At 38.7% G+C, this 25,832-nt stretch overlaps 1 protein-coding gene across 1 annotated transcript in view; it reads right to left on the bottom strand.

The window, feature by feature from the left end:
- TSPAN13 (tetraspanin 13) overlaps nucleotides 1-25,832 on the bottom strand; it is a 33,455-nt gene that overhangs the window by 1,518 nt on the left and 6,105 nt on the right. The window contains exons 2-5 of the mRNA XM_047695084.1: nucleotides 7,871-8,038; nucleotides 7,124-7,204; nucleotides 6,159-6,272; nucleotides 4,531-4,644 (exon numbers count right to left, since the gene is read on the bottom strand). Of these exons, the coding sequence (XP_047551040.1) occupies nucleotides 4,531-4,644; nucleotides 6,159-6,272; nucleotides 7,124-7,204; nucleotides 7,871-8,038 (477 nt within the window). The remainder of the gene's footprint in view (nucleotides 1-4,530; nucleotides 4,645-6,158; nucleotides 6,273-7,123; nucleotides 7,205-7,870; nucleotides 8,039-25,832) is intronic.

Below are 25,832 nucleotides of genomic sequence, written 5' to 3'. Positions count from 1 at the left end.
TTCCTTGAAGATGGAGGGCAAAGCCAGAAGAAGCTGTAAAAGTCAAGGACACAGCTTCTTGCAGAAAGCCTCCCACAGAAGCCTGCCTTTCAGGCTTCTGACCCCTAGCAGTAGAAGATAATAAATTTGTGCTGCTTTAAGCAATTCCATTTGTGACTATTTGCTAGAGCTGCAAGAGGAACTTTTACTGCTGAATTGTCTGCTGAAACACTGAATTGTCTGGATAGCTAAAATATCACATTATTTTTATAACTGAGAAACAAACCAGGTTCAGGAAAAATTCAGCAATAACGAAAACTCCACAATAACAAATTTTGCTAAAGCAGATCTTTAAAAAATATTCTAATTCCTACCTTTCTCAAGGCCTGGGGATCTCTTATTTTAGAAAAATACTGAGTTGTTACTGTTTAATACTTAGTATTTTAGTACTTTAGTATTTAGTACTAAATACTTTTAGTATTTAGAAAAATACTGTTGTTACTATTACTGAGTGGTTACTGTTACTGTGTTGTTTCCCACACTAGGTTCACCAAAGCGTTAACCAATATATTTTTTTTTAAATTAAGGATGTATTCATTCTGTTTCCACTACCTCGAAGTTGATTTACTTAAAATAATCAAAAATTCTTTTTAAAAGATATAAAATTTTAATGTAACAAAATGAACTTCAAATTATACCTTCCACTTTAGATCTGTGCCAACTTTTCATCTAAATTTTGTTTGACTTCATAACTACCCATTAGCCCTTTAAGCTACTTTTAGAGAATTATGATCAATCCAAAATTTTCTTATTACCAGAGTAATAATCCCTGTGTTACTCTAAAATTCACGACTGGCACTGATTATAGTTATAACATGTAAGAGCTGATAGAACTATAGTTTGTGAGCAGAATCAAGGAAAGATAAGTCTAATTTAAGGAAGTGGAAAGTTTGGGGTGGAGTATATATAATGGGGGGGGGGGGTTACTTAATAAACACGTAAAGGAGTACTTTGTGACAGGCTCTGTCGTTCACACTTTCCAATTCAAACAGTCCTCCCAAACACCCTGGATGATGGGAACAGTATCCTTCTTTTACCAGCAAGGGAACTGAGGCAAATGAGGTTAAATAAGAGGGTAGTAGTCACAAAGGTCATGAGGCCTAGAACCATGGTTCAAACCTACAATCTATATGCCCTCAGTCATATTTGGGGTTGTATGTGTAATCAATCTGACGTACTGAAGGTCAATCTCAGGTAACATTCTACCCACCATGGCAACCAGGCTGGTTTTTACAACACGGAAACACTTGCACACCTGTTGTGGACAGCAATTCCTCGGACACCCCCACCCCCCTCCTAATCTGCACAAGCATCATTTCCTTCCCCCGCCTCAGAAACACAGACACACAGGGAGAGAGTTTGGGTGAGAATTTTTTGAGCTTTTAAATAGTTTGATTATCAGCCCTGGATATAGGCCAGTAGTGTAAGTTACAGGGAAAACAAAGCAACTAGGTAAATTAAATTAGACACTCATAATCTGAAGCCAGATTTTACCAAAACTTCATTCCTCCATTTCAGCTGTAAGTGACAAAATAGGACTTTGTCCCATTGTTGAACCATGATCTCATCCCTCCCTCCCCAGGAGAGTCTGGAGGGGATGCCACACCCAAAATACAAACAGATCAAAGTTAGATAACTAATGGATTTTAAGCTTACAAAGCTGGTTAAAATGATCTAAAAATTCTCAAGAGTAACTTTGACTAGAACTGATCATGAACTCCAGTGATCCTAGAACCTAGGCCTAGTATACAGCCCACTAAAGCATATAGTATATTACACAGAAATATGTGCAGTGAGCCTATACATTATTTTTATATTTATTTATTAAATTGTATGCTTATTTATTACATATAGAAAGGCAGAAAGTAATATGCCAAAATATAAACATTGGTTATTTTTCATTCACGTTAGTAAATCCATCTAAATTTTCATGTTCAAAATTTTCTGTATTTTCTAAAGTTTCCACAAAGAACATGTACTAACTTTAACTTGTTAAAAGTTATCACGTCTCAGCTATTTTTCAGATTCTAAATCAAAGCTTCTTTTATGGTTTAAATTTATTTTCAGCTATTATAAATAGTTCAAAATCAATCTGTTTCACCAAGGAAAGGAAGTCATTAGCTTCATCTCTCTGATTCAGTGAACTACTGAATAAAATAAAATAAAAAAAGTTAGTATACCTATAAAATATTCACTATCCAGAAAATACCAGGTTGGATAAATTATTATTAAAATCTCTAGCCACATATGTAAAATATTAAAATATAGAGCAGGATTCCATGAAAGAACACCAAGTCTTCTTAGCTCTTAAGACACCTAAGACTCGTGAGTGTATACTTTTTGTTTTTAAAGATTTTATTTATTTGAGAGAGAGAGAGCATAGGTGCATGTGAGGGGGGGCAGGGGCAGGAAGAGAGAGTAAGAGGGAGTGCAGGGCCAGACATGGGGCTTGATCCCATGACCCATGAGATCATGACCTGAGCCTCAATCAGAACAGACGTTGTTCAACTGACTGAAACACCCAGGCATGCCCCCATGAGTTTATATTCTTAAAAGAATTAATATTTTTTAAAAACAGTAGGGGGAAGGATGAATAGGCAGAACAGAGAAGATTTTTAGGGCAGTGAAAATATTCTGTATTATATTCTAATGATGGATACATGTCATTATATGTATGTTGAAATCCATAAAGTGTACAAAAGTAAACCCTAATGTAAACTATGGACCTTGAGTGATTATGATATGTCAATGCAGGTTCATCAACTGCATTGATACGTTTTGCATCATACAAAAACACACTCTGTTGAGTAGTGGTGATAATGGGGGAGACCATGCCTATGTAAGGACAAAGGATATATGGGAAATTTCTGTAACCTTTCTCTCAATTTTGCTAAGGACTTAAAAGTGCTCTTAAAAAAAAAAAAAAAAGTCCTAAAAAAAAAAAAATAGGGACAACTGAAGGTAATGTAACCTGATGAGAAAGAAAGAAAAGAAAATGGAGCCGCTCAAAAGAATTAAATTCTCAAAATAAATGCCAAATATAAAAAGGAAGCCATGTGGCAAAATCTGGCTCACAGGCTATATGGAGATTGCTCATTCCGGTTTTTCTCCTATCTGTATTTTTAAGTTTTCATGAAAAAAAAAATCGTACTTTTAAAAAGGAAATGAAGGAATAATGCACAGAATTGTTTTTAAACAGTACATCAATTTTCTTGAATTAATGTCACAACCAACCCACAAGTAAGACAGCTCTTTCATGAGAAAAAGTGAAATGAAAAAAAAAATGCTCAGGATAAGAAGAGATGTCAGGGGAGACTTCCTGTAAAAAATGAATATTAACTTTGGTTTTTATCTCTACTTTCTTAATAACAACCAAATGTGAATTTTTCATTCTCAAGAGAAGAAAACTGAAGAGAATAAAATATATAATATATACATATATATGTATCTATACTGTGCTGTATATTGACCTGACGTCATATCCATGTAGAGTGTATGCATAATCTACACAAATGCAGTATACGCATTATATATACCACATTAAATTTTATTTTCTCCTGTTAATCAATCTCATGTCAGTCTGACTCTGTCCAGCTAGAAGGAACTTAAAGGGCAGAAAAAAGCGTTCCTTCCCACCCACTCTAATTTAACCAGCTCATTATTGAAGATCAATAAGCTGCCCCAAGGGTTTGCAGTTATAAACAATGAACATTCCTTTCTAGTCATTTAAATAGCCATAGGATGATCTCCATGAAATAAAGTGCTATAAATAGAATGTATGAATTTAAAAAATTTTAATTTTCATACATATTGTTAAGTCAGCTATCGCAAAAAACATCTGTAGATATTGAGAGTTTAATAAAGACACTGCAAATGGAATTAGCATTCCTCTAAAATTATCAAATAATGAGTGTGGTTTTGTTTACAGACACCTATATTATACATAAATGTATTAATCAATATGATAGATATTTTAACATAGTATAAATATACATAAGATAAATAAGAAATTAATAATAGTGTTTACCTGTAGTTTTTGGAAAGCTAGAAATAATGGGAGATGGGCTTGAAAAGCGATTTTTCAAAGCATATTTTTCTAAGTATGTATGTGAGTGTGTTCTATACTATATATATTAAAGCGTGAATGTCTTACGTATTGCAAAATTAAATTTAGAATTATAATTTATCATACAACTCTAATAGGACAGACTCTAGAAGTAACCCAGCCTAAACCCATTTCATGTGTTCATTAAATTTTACATAATTTAATAATCAAGCCTCCACCCTGTATAAAATTAATGCTAGATCTGTGGGGTCTTCTGATTTCAAGCCAGGGCTCCTCTGATTATAATACTAGTTCTCAACAAAGATATTTATCGATACATCCCCCAAATTAGGGACCATGCTAAGGCAAAATGTCATGCCCTCTTGCCGTATAAAACAGAAAACCTTCTGACGAAAATGGAAAGATAGGGAGTTATTTGCACATACCTCTGTAAAGCTGAAGAAGAGACCAATGCCCCCGACAAACCTCAAAACCTCTCCGGCGTATTTTCCTATTATTGGAGCACATGGTGAGCATGGGTGGCTGCTTTTGACACAGCTCTGTATCAATTTGAAAAAAAAAAAAAAAAAAAAAAACTTTTATATCAAAGTGCAATTATGAAAAGCAGATAAACACTGAACCCACCTAAAAATGAGTGGCTGGAATATTATATCCAATCTGGGCCTGGGCTGTTTAGTAGCATCCTAAATTCTAAAATGGTTCCCACTGGGTGCCTGGGTGGCTCAGTGGGTTAAGCCTCTGCCTTCGGCTCAGGTCATGATCTCAGGGTCCTGGAATTGAGTCCTTCATCGGGCTCTCTGCTCGGCAGGGAGCCTGCTTCCTCCTCTCTCTCTGCCTGCCTCTTTTCCTGCTTGTGATCTCTGTCTGTCAAATAAATAAAATCTTAAAAAATATATAAAATAAATAAAATGGTTCCTAAGTTTCCCAAGCCCAGTATACACACCTTGAATACCCCCCCACATCCCCCAGCATGGATGGGATTTGTGAATACGACAGTCACTCCCATCTTTATCATGTGGTTACACAAGACACCATCTATCTTAACAGAATGGAGCGATTCTCATGCTGACTTGGAGGCCGCCATGCTGTGAGATGGCTGTATAGTTAGAACCTGAGAGCAGCCTCCAGGAACTGAGGAAAACCCAGCAAGAAAAATGGGACTTCAGCACTACAACTACCAGAAGCTGAATTTTGCCAATACCCGCTGAGCTAGGCAGACCCCCCCAGGCCTCGGATGAGATTATCCCTGGCCAACACCTTGATTTCACCCAGGTGAGATCTTAAGTGGAGAACCCAACGAAGCCACTCTCACATTCCTGATCCATGGAAACTGAGAGAACACCTGGGTAGAATTCATGTGTCACATAGCACTAGAAAACTAATAATCCCACAAAAGAGGCCATGTTGAAAGGAAATCCAGCTCACGGCTCAGAGAGACGGTAATAAGAGTTTCCTGGAAGTTTAAACACATGTACTTCCTAGGAGAGTCAAGCTCCAAATCTAGCCTCATATTGGGGTCTGTCCTGGGACAACAGTATGGCTCTAATTTGTCCATCGCTAGCTCAGCTCCCATGGAAACAGCATGAAGTTGTAATGGGGACAAGGGGAGGGAGGAAAGGGGCTAGTTCCATGTATCCTCCCCCCTGGGGATGTTTAACTGGTTAAAAAGCCCCCAAATTCAGGAAAGACCCTTCCTCCTACTACCCTGAGATGCTTCAAAACCAAGATATTTCTACAGCTCTTCTGCACCTCTAAGGCTAATATAGTCTTATTTTTCTTCCACAACTTGTTCTAGGAGGAATTGCATGGGAAGGAATTAGGGGCAAAGAACTGTGAGCATCTGTGTCTGGCAGGGCTCTGGGATACTTAGTACTCTCAGGAGTGGATATGAGAACAGACAAATGACACACCAGTGTATATGGAATATAATATAGGTTCACGTAAAGCATTTTAAAAATACAACTCAGCATCAGAAATTCCATTTTCTTCATGTTAATCATTATTCCTCTGTATATAATACATCTCCAGAAAATATTTTATACTTTGTACTTACAGCCAGACAGGTGTCATTTGGGTTAAAACTTCGAAACCCACAGCAGTTTAAATTTCTCTGGATGTCATTTCGAGCACTTGCTGTATTGTTCCAACCCACTTCCAGAAGCTGACCCTGGAAAATGCATGTAATATATACACTGACATGTTGTTATCCCTGCACAAAATGTATTGAGCTAGAGCCTGTAATTTTTAATACTGAGTGTACCTAAAATGAATGCTCTTCCTAAGATGATTAAAAGTTTTCAAAGGGTAATACCTAAATCTACAACAAAAATTAAAGCACATTGGGGGCACATGGGTGGCTCAGTGGGTTAAAGCCTCTGCCTTCAGCTCAGGTCATGATCCCACAGTCCTGGGATCGAGCCCCACTTTGGGGTCTGCTCAGCAGGGAGCCGGCTTCCCTTCCTCTCTCTCTGCCTGCCTTTCTGCCTACTTGTGATCTCTGTCAAATAAATAAATAAAATCTTTAAAAAAAAAAAATTAAAACACTGCTTCTATTCCAAGAGTGAAGAGTCTTCATTTTTACATGCCCTTTAAAAGCAGCACTTAGTTCAAAAGATTCTAAGATTGAAATAAGACAAATTTTCAACTGTCCTAAACAAAACTGCATATTGTTTCACAAATTAAGAGTTCGGAAAGTGTAATTGCTAGAAAGGTATCACAAATGTTTCACTACGTGATGGCTGGAAAAGGCTGGGTGAACATCTTTCAGCAGTGGCGCTTTTTACCCAGGGAAGGGAAAAATCTCACTTCAAGGATGCTGAAAAGTAGCAACACCTTATGGCATTTCAGGGCTCCAATCAGCCCCACTAATGCAATCGGGAACAGCACATTCTAGCTGTCTCCAGTGAAATGCCATTCTGAGCGAAGAGGAGTTATCATATATTCCAATCATTTCTCCCTCTTTTTTCCTACACATACTATGAGGTGTAATAAAATAAGAGAAAAAAAGTCTTTGCTTACCTGTTGCTCCTGGTTCAGGGCTAAGCAAGCACATGATACAGAAAACTGAACAATAAATACAAGTAAGAGAATAATCATGTACTGAGAATTCAAGTTAAGGTATTTCTCAACACTCTTACAATAACAAAATAGAGGTACTGACAACTTTGGAATGTACTAAAAGGAATTCAACCAGGAAACAGAACAAATGGCACCTAGAAAGTTTACAAAGAATATACATAATTATTATATTCACTAATATACTGTAGATAGTTTGTAATAAAAATACTACTATTTAAAGGATAAAATATTAGAATTTCTTTTAGATTGAAATAAAAATCCTTACATGTATAAAATAAGAAATATGTATAGATAAATGTACTTAGGTTTTCTTAGTATTAAAATCTTAAAAAACAATCACTGAAATTCTCAACCACATACTAACCTTTTGGAAAGGGTCTAGAGGTCACTGAATCGGTTAAATTTAACTCTGAATTTGCAATGTATAAATAGGACTATAATTTGCAGAATACATTCTTCATGAGGTGAAAAGGAGAAAGTGGGAACATATAAACATACAGTAATCTTACCCTAAGAAATATTCCTAATGTTGGTGAAACAAATACGCATAGGGCATGCTAGAAGTTGCTCTCTGGCAATGACGTTCCTAATGAGAATTCCAAATCAGTGGCAGTTATCAGAAGAGTAAGCAATAAAAGTAAGGACAAACTCAACTGGGTTAAAAATTCTGCTTTTAAAAAAGGATACAAAAAAAAGCAACACCTGATGGTGCTTTACGGCTCCAATCAGCCCCACCAACGCAATCAGGAACAGGAAGATGCCCACGGCAATGACCACGCCGACCACCCGGAGGCTGGAAATCAGCCCAAAACCAATGCCCCACGCCGCGATTCCAATGAGCAACAGACTGACCAACTACAAAGACAACCAAAAGGGCCAGGGATGGGATGGGGGCAGGGGGAAGAGAAGGACGGGAGGAAAACATCAATTTCTATAATAATACAAAGAACATTTTTCAGTATCTTACAAATGACTGCTCATACTCAATACCAGAATACACGCTAGATCTTAATAGATAGTATTAACAAAGTAAATTAATCCTCAGGCATGCTTTAAAATAAGTAATAATGAGCTATGAAATTGTTATGATGCCTCAGAGGTCATCTGGTTTACTAAGCCTAAATGATTTCTGCCTAAGCTTTTGCAATCATGGCGTATGTGAGACTCCCAGATGCCAACACATCTCAGTCCAAAGTATTCATTTCTTCACATGGACATCACTTATGCTTCCTTCAAAGCCAGTTGTAACCTTCTCTATGATGCTTCCCTCGTCTTCCATAAACTGTTCTTCGAAGTTGGTTTTATTGTTCCCCTTGTCACACTCTCATTCTGTTGCCAAGCCTGTCTCTCCTAGAAGACTAAGAGCGCCTTGAGAGGGGGGAACCATCTTCTCATCTGTCTCTATCCCCAGAACCTATCACAGAACCCGGGCCTTGCAAACAATCAAAAATTTCTCAAAGAATTGTTGAAAAAAATTGCTTTAGGTATCATCGTGTATCCTATTAGAATTCAGAGAGAGAGAGAGAAAGAGGTCATTAAAACTCTTTGGACAATGTAAGAGACTAGCTTTTTTTGAGTAAAGTGGTATATTGAGCAAGATAAAATTATTTTATACTCCATTTATTTATATACTTATGAAATAAAACCAAGTGAAGAAGTAGAACACATGCCTGAAAATCAGCCATTACCTGTAATACACAAAGTTACAATCACTTTTTTGAAATAGCAAATGAAGAACACGCCATGTAAATATGATGTTGAACTGATAGAAGATGAAGCTGAAACAGGTATGTGGGAGGGATGGGGGTATGGGTTTGGGGCAGGAAGGAGGCCGTATCCTCCAAGAGTCAGCCGTTTCCTGGAGCAAGGTGACAGCGTCATACACAGCAGAGAGGAATCAAAATACATAAAATACACTTCCTGGCATCAAGACCCAATAAACTTTGTTTTGAAAGATAAAATAAATCACCACTCACTCAAAAAGATTTTTACTCAAATATTTAATTTTTTATATATGAAATCATAGCTTAGGAACACAAATTCTAAATATCTTCATATCTAAAATGCCCTCCATGTGTACAGATACAAGTAAAACTGCTTAATATTGACAAAGAACACGTATTTGTATTTTTTAAAGCTTTTATTTATTTGAGAGAGAGAGAGAGAGCACAAGAGAGCACAAGCAGGGGGAGTAGGAGGCAGAGGGAGAGGGAGAAGCAGACTCCCCACTGAGCAGGAAGCCTGATGTGGGGCTCAATATGGGACTCGAACCCTGGACTCTAGGATCATGACCAGAGCCAAAGGCAGACACTTAACCCACTGAGCCACCAGGCGCCCCACCTGTTTCTTATCACTTATGACAAAGCAGATCTAGAGAAGAAAGAAACTGTCTGTAGCATGCTAGAACCAAGTCACGGAGTTACACGGAGTTGCTGTTCTCCACGGTACTGAGTACACACAGAAGTCACAGAAGTCTTTTGTTTTCAGAGGGAGGAGAGGGAAGAAATTCTCAGAACCTTTGCCACCCAAAAATTGCCTGGTCCCTCTCATTTTCTCAACTGCTCCTCATCAACAGGTCCATTTGCTTCTGGCTTGTTTTTCTCTTCTCACTCACCATCTTCTCATGGCTTCCAACTGGACTGAGAAAAAGTCCTCTGCTTCATCACCAGTGAGCTTACTTCCAACTCCATGGCATCCAAATACAGCAAGTTTCCTTCCATGAGGGGTGAAAGAAGAGGAGAGAGGATGCGGGGACAGGCCTCCGCACTGCGTCATGGGACCAAACACAGAAGGTGCTCTGCGTTCACAGCACATCAGAGCAATGCAATGTGCTCTATCCGTCAGGGTTCTTCTGAGAAGGAGATCTAACAGGATATATATTTAGAAATAGAGATTTATTTTAAGGAATTGGCTCATGCATTTGTGAGGCCAGCATGTCCAAAATGTGTGGGAGGACAGCAGCCTGATAATTCAGGCAGGTTTTCTCTGATACAGTCTGGAGGAAGAATTCTGTCTTCCTTAAGAAACCTCAGTCTTGGGATACCTGGGTGGCTCAGTGGGTTAAGCCTCTGCCTTGGGCTCAGGTCATGATCTCAGGGTCCTGGAATCGAGCCCCATATTGGGCTCTCTGCTCAGCAGGGAGCCTGCTTCCTCCTCTCTCTCTCTGCCTGCCTCTCTGCCTACTTGTGATCTCTCTCTCTCTATCAGATAAATAAATAAAATCTTTAAAAAAAAGAAAAGAAACCTCAGTCTTGGGGCGCCTGGGTGACTCAGCTGGTTGAGCGTCTGCCTTCAGCTCCGGTCATGATACAGGGTCCTGGAATTGAGCCCCGCATCGGGCTCCCTGCTCAGTGGGGAGTCTGCTTCTCCTTCTCCCTCTGCCCCTCCTTCCTGCTCCTGCCCTCGCTCACACGCTCTTTCCAATAAATAAAATCTTCTAAAAAAAAAAAAAGGAGAACCTGTCTTTGTTCTTAAGTTTTTCTACAGACTGGGTAAGGCAGACCACAATGGGAGTAATCTGCTAAACTTAAAGTTAATTGAGTGTAAAGGTTAAGTCTAAAACAATGCCTTTAAATCAGTAGCTACACTAGCATTCAACCAAACAAACATTTGGCACCACGGCCTGGCCGAATTGACAGATAAAATTAACCAGCACACGTGCAAACTTCAATTCTTGGGTTTGATGCCTATTTCCCAATTCAATTAAATTTGTCACTCTCTATTTCTTTATTTGAGTCTTAGAGTCAAAAAGATCAGAAGCATGAATAGTATGATAGTTATAATTCTTTTAACCCCATAGTTTCAAAGAATCCTTTTGGAAGTCTACCAAATCCTTCCTATATTAATGAAATTCTTACAAGTCTAAATAACCAACAACAAAGTGACTACTGCCCACTGTACACCCAAAGCCAGAGACAAGATATGCCTACTAGAACAAAGGTTGGCAAATTTTCTCTATAGAAGCCTAGACAGTGATCATCTATCCCCGTGGATCACATGGTCTCTGCCACAACTAGTCAATTCTGCAACTGTAACACAAAAGCAGCAGTAAACCAATGAGCAGAGCCGTGTTCCAATAACACTTCATTTACAGATACTGAAATTGAAATTCACGTAATTTTCACGTGCACCAAATACTATTCTTCCTACGATTTTTTTAATCATTTAAAACTATAAAGCCCTTCTTTGTTGACAGGCTATCCAATAACAAGCTGTGAAATGGATATGACCCATGAGCCATAGCTTGCTGACCCTTGCTCTAGGAGTCAGGGTAGCAGAGACTAAAACGTTAAAATGGGATGAATAATTGCCTTACCGGATATTTTTACAAGATGGGTCAGAGGATGGAACAATAATCCAAAAAATCTAGATAAATAGAATAGGTCAGAGACTGCAAAGAAATAGTAAAGAGCAGGTAATGGGCTGAAAAAAATGACTATACTGTAAATACTACATTATACAACAAAAGAATAGGATATAAATATTCTATTATTTATAATAAACATATAATAATATTTATAAAATATTTTATAAATATTATTTTATATGGCAAAAGATGTGACTAAATTAAAAAATCTTAAAAAGAGGAGTTTATCCTGGCTTATCAGGTAGACCTTAAATGTCATCACAAGTATCTTTATAAGAGAGGCAGAAGGAGACACACAGAGAGGAGACGGCCACGTAATGACAGAGGCAGAGGGTGGCATGGCTCGAAGTCAAGGAATGCCCTCAGCCACCTGAAGATAGAAGAGGCAAGGAACAGATTCTCTCCTGGGGCTCTCAGAGAGAGTGCAACCATGATGACACCTTCATTTTGGACTTCTGGTCTCCTGAACTGTGGGAATAAATTTCTATTGTGTTTAAGCTGCCATGTTTGTGGTAATTCATCCAAGAAACCCTAGTAAACTAACACAGAACAATTTGCACAGTGGGCACTGGACAAGTAAGGAATCTCCATTTTACAGAAAGCTGCCTGATATTTTACCACTAGTGGAATCCTACCATGCGGCTGGAGTGAAGTATTCAGGTATCCTTGTCAGCACCCTCCTGGAAGACCAAATGCTTTATTTATAGCATCAGCATCTCAACAAAATGTGAAAAATGTCTTCTGCTCTGTCAGTTACCAACTTACAGGGTCATTAATAATAAGAATATTTTCCCTTTTGAAAAACAACATCTACAACTAAAAGAGAGGAATACTCTTCCAGGTCTCAGACTAGGCATTATGCTATTATTGAGAACATTACCCAGAACATTCACAAATATCTCCTCTCAGATTTTTCTTTTCTAAGTAGGGGAAGAAAGGGGCTACTCCCATCAGTAGACCTCTCTGTCAAAAGTACTTTTCACCAAATTCACTCTGCTGTGTCTCTCACATAGGCATCAGTCCATCCCTATCGCTAATACAAAGTGCTCCTTCTTGAAAAACACTGAAGAGAGTTTATCAGCATGTCACTTTAACAAATCATCACCAGTTTCATGGCTTAAAAGAACAGATTTATTCTGCTGCAATTTTGGAGGTCAGAAGTCCAACATGAGTTGTTAAATCACATGTCAATAAGGCTGCATTCCTTCTGGAAGCTCTGGAGGCAAATCCCTTTCCTTGCCTTTTCCACCTTCTAGAAGACACTTGCATTCCATTGCCTGTAACCACTTCCACCATCTTCAAAGCCGACATCGTAGCATATTCAAATCTCTTAGTCTACAACCTGTTTCCCCAAGCACATCTCTTTCTTTGAGGATAGCTCTCCTGCATCCCTCTTATAAGGACCTTTGTGATTACATAGGGTTTTCCCAGATAATCCAGAATAATTGCCCCATCTCAAAATGCTTTACTAATCACACTGCAAAGTCCCTATTGCTGTGTAAGGTCACATAACAATCCAGAGCCAAAGATTAGGATGTGTACCTTTGGGGGCAGAAGGATATTATTGAGCCTACTTTAGAGGGTTCTGAGGTCATTGGCAACTGAGCAACCATAGAATCTTTCCCACTCCAAATACTTTAAGATATTGTAAAAGATTGTAATATTTTATTTAAATATATACCTGAGCACCCAGAAACAATGGGAAAGTCCTACAGGCCAGAAAGGAAGGGGAACTGCAAAGTCAAAAATACAAGCATAGAGCTGGTGGGGGTGGGGAAGGAGTTCTGGATGGGAAGGGTAGGAAGGAGTTCCTAGATCAGAACAGTCCCTAAAGAGGAAGTACTTGGGTTTCAAACCAGGCAGGACTGGGATGGAGAGCTAAAACCAATTACGAGCATTTCTAGAAAGCTGTATTTTCAGTGTAAGGTGTTATAGAAAAACTATACCACCACACCCAGGGTGATAGCAAAGATATTTGAGTCCCTTCAGAAAGTTTTTTGCCAGGAAGAGAAGCTCTAGGCCTAGAGTCTGGAGTCTAAATGTCACTACCCAGGCATGCAGGAAGCTGATTCTGATCAATCAGCCAAGCAATTCAGACAAAAGCTGATCACAGGCAGTCATGGGATCTAGGGAAGGAAAACTCTCAGAAGGAAATCCAGAATAATTCAGGAGGGACATTTGCAAATTGGAGCCCTCACACCAGTCCCAAAGACAAAAGAAAAACTTTTCTGTCAATCAAAAATCACAAAACACATAAGGGAAAAAAAAAAAAAAAAACTACACTAGAGAGAGAAGACAGACACAGCAAAAGAAGAATTAGAGCCCCCAAGAAGTTGAGGTAATAGAACTAACCAAAATTATGAACTAACTAAAATTATGATGTTTAAACGGACTAAAAAGATAAAAGGATAAAAACAACATGGACAAAAAAAAAAATTTAAAAGAGAGACTTGAAAAAGAGCCAATAGAGCAAAGCCAAAGTAGAAAGAAGAGAAACGTATTAGAGGAAAGATAAATAAAGCTTCCTTAAAAAAGAAAAGAATGACAGGCCTTCAGAAAAATTACTTTTTCAGAAAAAGAATAAGGTTAAATTCCCCCAAAATGTCATTAGCTGATTAAGAATAGCTATCAAAAACTCAAAACAAAAATCATATTCAATGATAAAACCTGAGAAACATTTCCTTCAAAATTTAGGATTAGGACCAGGGTGTTATCACCCCTTCTATTCAGCATTATAGTGGAGATCTTAGACAACTGAGTAAGAGGGAAGCTTCAAAGGAAACACAGCTGTCATTATTCATATTAATAGCAGTAGCCACATGAGAAATAAAATAAGAGACTGCAAATATTAAAACTAGTAAGATAGAGAAAAATTACTATGACTAGAAACAATACACAAACATCAACAGCATCCTGATGCACACCCCCCAAAATTTGTTATGCATTTTTTTAGGATGTGATTTGTAATGGACCCCACAAATATCAGGTATATATAAGTAAATCTAAGAAAGGTATTATAAGACCTTCAAGGAGAAAATTGTGAAATTAATTGAAGCACATAAAAAACTGCATGAATGAAGAGATATATTCATGGGGGGAACACTTATTTATAATAAACCATCGATTTGCCTCCAATTTAGCCTACAAATTCAATCTATTTCATTTTTTTTAAAGATTTTATTTATTTATTTGACACAGAGAGATCACAAGTAGCCAGAGAGGTAGGCAGAGAGAGAAAAGGGAGTAAGCAGGCTCCCTGCTGAGCAGAGAGCCCGATGCTGGACTTGATCCAAGGACCCTGAGATCATGACCCGAGTTGAAGAAAGAGGCTTAACCCACTGAGCCACCCAGGTGCCCAAATTCAATCTATTTCTAATTAAAATCTCAATAACTTATTTTTAGGGTGGAACTTGATACAATGATCCATTAATTTCCATGGAAGAATAAATGTCACTTGTCGCCCAAGGACTAGGAACATCTTTTAAGATTAAAGAGAAAAGCTGTAACTGCTCCACTCCTTCTCAGCCCAGAGGCACCTTTGCCAGCACCATGCTTAAGAAATGCTCTTAATAGCAAATCAGCCTTCAACTAACCATTCCAGACTCTCTATCTGTTGTTGTTTTCACCAAGCTCTGCAAAACCTGGGCCTGACTCTACATCCTTTGGGCAGGTTTTATTTATTTTTTTAATCAGTAAAATTAAACATACAAATAAAACTAAAAAACTAAGTTAAAAATTCAAACAAATATAACAACTTGTTGTAATGGTTCAATGATTAAAACCAAGTAGTTGACACAAATCTAAATAAACCAACAGTGTAGGCTTGGAGGGAGATGGAATTCCAAATCAGTAGGGAGAGAGGAGACTTTCAATAATAGCACTGTGACAATTACCTGCACATTCTGAAAAAGAATAGGAGTAGTCCCTACCGCACACCATAGATTTAAATCCTAAATATGAAATAAAACCAAACTTTTAGGAAAAAAAAATAAAGAAAAATGTTTTGACTTTGTAGTTAAAGAAAAACTTCTTAAACAACCCCCCCCAATCAAGTATTATACTAATGTAGTGTCTACTATATGCAAGGAAGTATTCTGAATGCTTTCATTCACTAACTAACTTCATCTTCACAATAACCCTCAGAGGTAGGTAGTACTACTGCCTCCATTTTCCAGATGGGGAAAGTCAGACACAAAGATGTTAAGAAACTTGCCCAAGATTACACAGCAAGGAAAGGATAGAACTGGGATATGAACCCAGGCTGTATGGCTGCAGATTCTGTGTTCTTACCTATCACTCTACATACCACATTAAAATTTTTGATTCTACACAATAAAAATCATCAGACAGGGGCACCTGGGTGGCTCAGTGTGTTAAAGCCTCTGCCTTTAGCTCAGGTCATGATCCCAGGCTCCTGGGATTGAGCTCCGCATTGGGCTCTCCGCTCAGCGGGGAACCTGCTTCCTCCTCTCTCTCTGCCTGCTTCTCTGCCTACTTGTGATCTCTCTCTCTCTCTCTGTTAAATAAATAAATAAAATCTTTAAAAAAAAAATCATCAGAAAATGTAGGATAAGCCCAGAACTAGAAGGTATTTTGAGTTCATATATATCAAAGAATGCCTACAAATCAATTTAAAAGAACAAAAAGCACACAGTAAAGCAGACAAAGGTAATAAGAGGCAATCTGCCAAGGAAGAATCCAAAAGGCAATCAATACCTGAAAGATGTTAAATCTCATTATATAATCAAGAAAACAAAAATCACAGCAATGAAAAATCATCTCACATGCACCAGATTGGGCAAAATTAAGCCTGATGACACCAAGGATGTGGAGAATCTAGAATTCATTCAAGTCAAAGTGTAAATTTTTGAAGCCACTTCATAGAACAATCTGGAAGCACCTAAGAAAACTAAAAAATACATATCCCTTATTAACCAGCAATTCTGCTTCTAGATTAATACCCAAAAGAAATACCCATGTCCCCAACTAGACATCATACATCAGGATTTTGCTGCAGCCTTGTCACAGTAAAAAACTGAAAACCACTTCAGAAACCATGACTATGGCATTCACAAACACTCATGTGATCACACAGTAGAATACAAAAGATTTTGATCTATTTCTATTAAATCAATAAATTTCAAATAAATTACATAAATATATAAGACATACCACTTAATAATTCAAGCACACAAAAAGTTACACTATTTATGTTTTGTTTTGTTTTGTTTTGTTTTGTTTTGTTTATAAGTGGGGGGAGAGAAAGAGAGAGAAAATCTCAAGCAAGCTCCACACCCAGCACTGAACCTGACACAGGGCTCCATCTCACAAATCTGAGCTGAAAGCAAGAGTCAGATGCTTAACTGACTCAGTCACCCAGGTGCCCCACAAAAAGTCACCTGATAGTCTTTGTGGTTGACTAATAGCTCAAACTGTCATAAGTACATAAACGTGCATGGAAATGACAGATGTTGATTTTAGAATAGTATTGACTTTTGAGAAGGGGAAAAATGGGAAAGGAGATGGAGGCGGCCTTTAGCTGTGTAACACTTAACTTCTAAAAAACAGGGAGATGTGGCAAAACACTGGCATCTGTGGAATCAGCCTTTGGGTTCCAAGAGTCTACCATTATATCTTCTCTGCACATGAAATATTTCCTAATTAAAACCAGCCTTGAAAATGTAACAGCTTCTTTCTTATGATGGCACCAATTTTAAATTCTCCTATTTTGCTTTCCTCTGTCAATTGGTCCAACTTTCCTCATCCAGCCTTTGTTTCCACTGTTCCCCAAACACAGGCACATAAATCAAGATATTCTCAATCATCTCTCAAATATTTCATATTAATTTTAATCTGTGCCTCTTCAAGGACTGTCCATATTCTCTCCTATGATGGGCTCCCAGTTAGGAAAAAGGAAGGCTTTCAAATGATGGTAGTATACACCTGAAAGCAGTAGCCAATGATTTGTTGTATCTTCACTTGTTTACAACAGAAAGCAAAGGTTTGGACCAGTCACACTTGGATGGTCGCATGTGTGAAAAAGACACCACCCTATTTCTCCTTCTTGTGCCTAACTCCCAGGTATAGGCATGTGGACACACACACAAATACACATTCTCATCTGTAAGCTGGAACAGAACCTTGAGTTAACTGTCCAATCTGAAACAAATTCTGCAGTTATAACTACAACAGTATCACTGGCCCAACATAAACTTACTTGGGCTAGTCAATTTTGTGATAAACCCCCAAAATATCTTTTAATAAAATAATTGAAAACAACATAAACGTTACATTCTGTGTGGCTAATGTTTCTAACACACTGCAACACAGAGCCCGCAAGTATTCATAATTAATTTTTAAAATTAGAAATAGCACCGAAAGGTTTATGTTATGTCTTTAATTAAATTCAATTAATTAAATTTGCCTATCAGAGTTTCTTTAACTTTTACTGTAAAGAAACCCTTTAAAGATAGTAATGAAACTATTTATTTCTGACTAGTGGTAATTATATGTTTTGGTTGGCTTGTAATTTTGAAGAGAATGGGGCTATATGAAGTCCTCCAAACGAGTGATCTAAAAATTATTGATTCTGATAAAATTAATTCTAACTATATAATTAAAAAGCCTAAGTTTGTCCCTAGAACTTGGTAGACAAAGGAACTGCAAGAATCCTTTGTTCAATAATAACAACAGTTTCCTAGGAGACCAATTGTAATAGAAAGTAAATTTAGACCTATGACAAATAGTTTCCTTCCTTTGGGATACAGAATACTGATAAAAACAGATTATGGATCTGTTAACTCGTTGATAGCAATGTTTTTATGAGCAGGAAGCACCAACCTTTCCTGTTTTCTCTTTAAAACAAAGAGAAGTGCATCGCATGAAAAGAGCTTCTAAAAAGAGAGATTAGAAGAGCTATAATGGAAAAGACACACAAAGCAGGATTAGAAAACTATCTACAACTGGCATAACTTCCCTAGCCAAGCCCTGAAAGGAGGATGTGGGGGCAGAAGCAACAGTTCACAGGGGGTGGACTGTGAGGAAGGTGCTAGTGGAAGAGACAAGGCAATCCTAACCAGGGCTCACAAGATAGCAGAAATTCACAGAACACCAAAGCCCAAGGCTACCTGGCCAGTCATCTATTCCCTTCCATTTTATAGGTGATAAGAGTAACGAAATTCCATGCCCAGTGACACGGAGGCAGAAATGTGGCAAACTTTCTGCTTGGTGTGTTTTGTTTTGTTTTGTTTTCTCCCTGTGGTAGCATATCATAGTGTGTAGCATTATATTTACGCAATTTTTAACACTGAGATATAATACTAAGAACAATGTTATAATGCATAAGATACAGTTCTTGCTTTGTAGCCAGATCCTTGTGGGTTTGCATAGCATCTCTTCAACTTACTCCCCAGGAGACTTGGTTGCATAGCCACATAAAAACAGAAGAGTGAAGTCTTCTACTTATATGACTTTTCCATTTGTTAACTACCAAATTCATTTTGTATTTTTTACTTTCCCTTTATCCAACCCAGACATGTTGGCACATACACTGACATTCACACAAAAGTCCATAGTGCACTGTCCAGAGTAAGGGAGCAAGAAGGAAAGTGTTTATCTTTGACATCACTCTATCACATAAAATTGTTCAAAATAAGCACGCATGTACTTGTACACTTGTGGATACATGCAACACCATTACAGAACAAAGAAAAAAATACGTTGTGCATAATGATCTCTATAATCTAGCTTAACTGTGTGTTGAAATATTAAACCACTACACTAAACTTTTCAAATGATGAAGTTGCTAGAATATTCTAGAAGGAGGAATAGAAGAACAAAATTACTGCCCAGAAGAGGAATGACCTCTGTAATAGACATATTTTGCCTTTACAACCCAGCACATCCATCTCCTATAAGCCTTTTAATTGTGGTGTTTTACAGCCCCATCTGACCACCACCAGCACAGAGACACACAACACAGGCCTCTCAATCCTGGTTGCCTGGCCTCCTATCCACAGTGATTGGTCCATGGAATGGGTCCATAAACAATGGGTCAATCAGCTGTTCATTTCCATAATGATAGGATATTGAAAGGAAAATAAATGGGTTCCTCTGGCATACCAAGCTATAAGAACAATTAAAATTGATGCTGCCAGTGGCCACTTTGGCACATGGAAAAAATCTATCTTCAAAAAGAATGTAAGCAGTGTCAAGCTGAGCTGAGAAAAAAAGGAGCAAGAGAGCTCTGACCCTTTCTGAGCCCCTTGATCCAGCCATACTTGACAATCCACTTGTTTGGATGTCCCAATTCCATGTATGCTTACAGGGTTTGTGCCCTCTCAAAAACATATTCTTTAAACCTCATCTAAAACCCATAAAGAATTCTGGTTAATATAAGCTTCATCTCCCAAGTGTTGATCATAAATTTTTTAATACCTTCCAACTTTCAGAGCTTTTGTCTACCTTCACAATTAGGACCACTTTCCCTACCTAGACTAACTCAAAGTACTTCACCTTGAATGTAGGCTTTTAAAAAACATAAGCACCCCCTTTTTGGCTGAAAAGACCTCCTGGAAACTTGAAGGACAAAACAAGAAGGGAAATCAGTGATCCAGAGAAATGCCCTACACCATCTTCTGTCTGCAAACAGCCTGTCTAGACTTACCAAACTTAACTCCAGCCTGAACTCTACCACAGAGCAGGTCAGTGGTTGCTTGCAGATTGGGAGCAGGGGTTGTGCAGCAGGAGGGAGGGACTACAAGGGAGGATAAGCAAACGGTGGGGGACAAGGTCTTGAATGTGGCCATGGGGTTCAGAGGTTAATGTATATACCAAAATTTACTAAATTTCTACTGTAAATACGTGCAGCGTATGGTATATAAATAATACCTCAATAAAACTTTTAACAAAAGACACACCTTTCCAAGAAAAAGCATTTTCCAAGAAAAAGCATTTTACAGTATCATCCTTCTTTGGGAATGGAGCAAATCATAATGCCTAGAGTTGCCAATGCAACTTAGTGAAAAGGAAGAAAGTTAGAAGCCAAGAAGGGTAAAGCAGGAACACAATGATGACTGGGACATTGATAAGACCCTTGAATCATGCCCCTGCTCTAGACTACCTGCTTCTGGACATTTATCTACGTGAAAATAATAAGGTTTACTATTTTAAGCAGCAGTAGCTGGGTTTGTATTACCAAGGGCTGGACTCTATTCCAGATACAGTGGTCTTCGGTCTTTTTCTAAAGCCAGTAAGATCTGGTCCTTCCCCGGCTGGCGATCAGTTGTTTCTCATCTTGGAATAAAGTCCAAATCCCAGGCTAACAAATTCAAGGACGTGAAGAGCCTGGATAACTGTTGGAGGTAATTCATTAGCCACTATTCCCCACTTCCAGCCAGACTTCAAATTCTTTCACAGAGCCTTCTATACTTTAAGTGCCATATAAGTGAGGCACATGTTTTTCTGATATTCCTAGCTCCTGGCAAAGTGCGTGGTACAGAAGAGGTACTCAAAATACACTGCTGAATCAAAGAGCTCATAAAATTGCTCACTATGCTTTAAGGACAGGTAAATGTTTCTTCCCTAAACAGTAATATTTGGGGGAAAGAAACTCAGCCTAATGATGTCCCAGATTATTCTTTCTCTATATAACCTATAAAAATTGGGGCATCTGGGTGGCTTAGTGGGTTAAGCCTCTGCCTTCAGCTCGGGTCATGATTTCAGGGTCCTGGGATCAAGCCCCGCATTGGGCTCTCTGCTCAGTGGGGAGCCTGCTCCCCGCCCCCACCGCCTACTTGTGATCTCTTTCTCTGTGTCAAATAAAATTTAAAAAATAATTTAAAAAATATTTCTTTCTTTCTTCCATTCTTTCATCAGATACCCACCACATTTCAAAACAAGAGGCAAAGAGCAACTTGAACTACTCTTAAAATATTTCTCATTACTTCTACATGGTTTTTTTTAGCCTCTGAATTCTACCAGGGTAAGTGAATTGCTTTGAGGATGAAAGAGGAATATAGAACATTGGACAAAACTGGATTTGATTTTGTATTAAGTTCTTCAAAAATATTTTGTCAGCACTAAAGACAGGGAAGTGATGATAATAGTGGAGGATAGGGGCACCTGGGTGGCTCAGCGGGTTAAAAGCCTCTGCCTTTGGCTCAGGTCATAATTCCAGGGTCTTGGGATCGAGCCCCACATCGGGCTCTCTGCTCGGCAGGGAGCCTGCTTCCTCCTCTCTCTCTGCCTGCCTTTCTGCCTACTTGTGATCTCTGTCAAATAAATAAATAGAATCTTAAAAAAAAATAGTTGAGGATAAGAAATCTAAAACAGGAGTAAGATTCAGACGGATTATACCACCAAAATGTAGCCCAGCATCCACAGACACATGAGGAAAGCAAACACTGCAGACAGCCTTCCCTGTTCCTGCTTCAACATTCATCACAAGCAATTACACTTGATCACTGAACTCTCCCTCTGAACTTCTGCCTAATGTGGAAAACTGAAGAACAACTCAGCGATGATCAAGCATGTGTTTGTTTCTATGATGCCAAACATCTGGATAGAAACTTGAAAATTCTATAAATAATCTAGATCTTGTTAAATATCCACACATTTCGTGTTGAAGCCAGGACCTCCGTTCCTGGTTTCGTTTTTATTCTTCAAATGACACAAAGACGCCCCACGTGCCTTTGTCACATATTTTCCTTCCTTATGTTCTCCATGGTGCCAAGCAGATTTCCTATTCACAAAACACATATACATGTTACATAATATCTGCTAAGAAGAAGTTATATAAAAGGATTCAAAAGTATGGGAATCTGACTCATGTTCCAAGGATAAGAGTTCGAGGTGGCACTCACAGCTACCAACCAAGTGCCAACATCCCCCCTACTCCTGCCCACCGTGGAGCAGTTCTGGTAGACAAGAAGTGGGGTTACAGGCACAACAGCCCTGCACTGATTCTCTCATTCAATTAACTAAATGTCAACCATATGCCAGGGCTGTGCTGGGCAGTCAGGAGAGGAAAAGTGATGAGGACCCTGTCCATACTGTTGAGGGGCACAGAGTTTGCCCTATGAAAAGCAGGATAACTGCTCTTTCCAACGACCTCATTGATCAATTCCAGAACTGAGTCTTAACCCCCATATTACTTAACAGCATTTGAGACAGATGTTCAATTTTGCTTCCTTAAAATAACTTGCATTTGGCTTCGAGGACACCAACCTCTACCTCTTACCTTCTCAGGCTCCTTTCCTGGTTCCTATTTGTCTTCTGAGCTCTTATTTAAAAGGCCCCTTGGTTCACATCACAGATGACTGCACTTTTCCATCTATCCTCACTAACTTGTGGATCTCATCCAGCATCAACCCTAAAGCCCATTCTCTATGTTGGTGGCCACCAGGATTTTAACTTCTAGCTACTCCTCTCCCCTGAACTCCATTGTTGTCAGCCTCCCTACTGGGTGACATCTCTGTTTGGGTATCTGATTGGAATCATATCTAATACTGAACCCCTTATCTTCCTCCCAAAGCCTCCTCTACCCACAGTCTCCCCATTCCTATTAATAGAAGATCCATCCTGCCGTTGCTTGGGCCATAAATCATGAGTAATCCATGGCTCCTCTCTTTTTCTCACACCCCGTTCCAATCCACCAGAAAGTTATGTTGGCTCCACTTTCAAAATACACCCCAAATTGGACTATCTCCCTTACACTGACATCACACTGGTCCAAGCCCTCCACATCTCTTCCCTAAATTACTGCAGTAGTCTTCCATATGATCTCACTACTTCCACTGCAGTGGTCTATAATCCATTCTCAATTCAGTGGCCAAACAACATTTTAAAGGAAAAATCAGGCCCAAAGCTACCAATGGCTACCCGTTTCACTCTATATAAAAGCTCTTATCCTTCCAGGGGACTCAAGGCTTTCATACCTACATCTCACACCTTCTCTGACTCACATCCTACACCCCTCCATGCCCTGCTCACTCTTTCCCAGTCACAATGGACTCATCTCTGTCCCTTGCATAAACCAGGCATACTCCTCTTCCTCGGTCTTTTCAAAGTTCCATCTATCTGAAACACGGTTCCCAGATATCTGTCTTCCATCTCCTTCAAATCTTTGTCCCAGTGTTTGTCTTCCCAAGCAGGCTAATCCTGGCCATATATTAAATATGGATTTATCCTCCCCTACCCACGCACGCCTCACCATACTTCATTCTTCTTGCGCCATTTCTCTCCACAGCACTTTCTTACCTTTTCATATGATGTATAATTTATTTACTTACTCGCTCACCATCTACTTCATCCCGTAAACTTAAGACCCATGAAAGCAGCACATTTTGGTTTGTTTGCTTATTGCTCTTAATGCTCAGTTAATCTTTATTTTTGGAATGAATAAAATAAAACATTATTTGGGATCATCTTATATTTATATAAGACTAAAAATAATGTATTAGACTAATAATGTAAAAAATCCTAGCCAACCACGATTTAGAGTACAATTTTATAGGAAGTGGATTTGTTCTTTGGAAACGTTTTAGGAGGGGCGCCTGGGTGGCTCAGTGGGTTAAAGCCACTGCCTTCGGCTCAGGTCATGATCCCAGGGTCCTGGGATCGAGCCCCACATTGGACTCTGCTCAGCGGGGAGCCTGCTTCCCTTCCTTTCTCTCTGCCTGCCTCTCTGCCTACTTGTGATCTGTCTGTCAAATAAATAAATAAATAAATCTTTAAAAAAAAAAAAAAAGAAACGTTTTAGGAAAACCCGGGAAGTATATGAAAGGTTGGCCAACAACAGAGGATAAAAGAGTATTTTAAGAAACATATTAGATCCGGGGCACCTGGGTGGTTCAGTGGGTTAAAGCCTCTGCCTTCAGCTCAGGTCATGATCCCAGAGTCCTGGGATCGAGCCCCGCATCGGGCTCTCTGCATAGAGGGGAGCCTGCTTCCTCCTCTCTCTCTCTCTCTCTCTTTGCCTGCCTGTCTGCCTACTTGTGATCTCTGTCTGTCAAATAAATAAATAAAATCTTAAAAAAGAAAAGAAAAGAAACATATTAGATCCAAACAGGGATATATAAAAGTAATGTCTACTTATTATTATTTTTTAACCCAATGCTAACTTTAATGTTTTAAAATATTTGCCTGCCTTCTAGATTTGACTTCGAATAATTTTTTTTTAAGATTTTATTTATTTAATTAGAGAGACAGTGAGCATGAGGGCAGGGGGAGAAGAAGAGGGAGAGGAGAGAGAATCTCAAGCAGACTCTGTACTGAACCCAGAGCCCAACATAGGGCCTGACCTCACAATCCTGAGATCACAGCCTGAGCCAAAACCAAAGGTCAGATGCTCAACTGACTGAGCCACCCAGGCACCCCTAATATTTAATTATTTCTCATGGTTAAATATTATAATCATTTTTATCATTTTCATGAAGTTTTCATTAGGTATGTTTTGCTGGTGGTGAAAAGGGAACAACCATTTCTGTAAAATCACTTTGAGGAGTATTTAGAGCGTATGGCTTTTACTATACACTCTACAATTGTTTCTGTTTTTCTTTTTAAAGAAAATGTTACACACTGAAGGATCAAGCAAAGAGAAAGCTATGATCCCTGCCAACAATGACAAAAAAAAAAAAAAATGGTTAATGATCTAGCTGAGGTAAAAAGCAAACACAAAGCTATCTACGATATGGAAAGTTGGGATGGTCAATGGCAAAGACAAAGTAAAACAAAATCTTACAATACCGACTCTCAGCCCTCACTGTAATTTAGAATTAGGTAGGAAAAAAATAATCACATGCCTTCACTTTCTCCCCGGATCTGACTAAATTAATCTGGAGTGGCACTCAAGTAGTAAGATTCCCAAGTAAAAATGTGAGGAAACAATGCCTTCTGATTGAGGAAAAATAAGAGGCTTTATTTGAGTAACTTTACAAAGACAGAGCAAGGTATTCTAGGCTGAGGGCAGAGGATTAGCAAAAACAGGCAACAAAGGGCATTTTGTGTGGGGAATTCTCTGTGGTAAAAAGATGTCCAGGGCTGCAGATGGGAGTGGCAGATGGTGAAAGATCTCAAAGGACACGTAAGGAATTTGGGTTGATTCTCTAAGAATTTTCACCTATTATCATAAATGGGTTTGGATCACTTGTTTTACAGAGGTAACATAATCTGGAGCATAAATTCAGATGAAATGGGACACGAACAAAGAGGATCTAAACCTAACCTGCCGTCACCAGTTGTGTGTGTGTGTGTGTGTGTGTGTTTGAAGTGATAATAGCCCAT

The sequence above is a fragment of the Lutra lutra genome, chromosome 11, assembly GCF_902655055.1.
Source record: "Lutra lutra chromosome 11, mLutLut1.2, whole genome shotgun sequence".
In the NCBI taxonomy this organism is placed as follows: Eukaryota; Metazoa; Chordata; class Mammalia; order Carnivora; family Mustelidae; genus Lutra; species Lutra lutra.
This window is presented reverse-complemented; position numbering and strand designations above follow the sequence as displayed.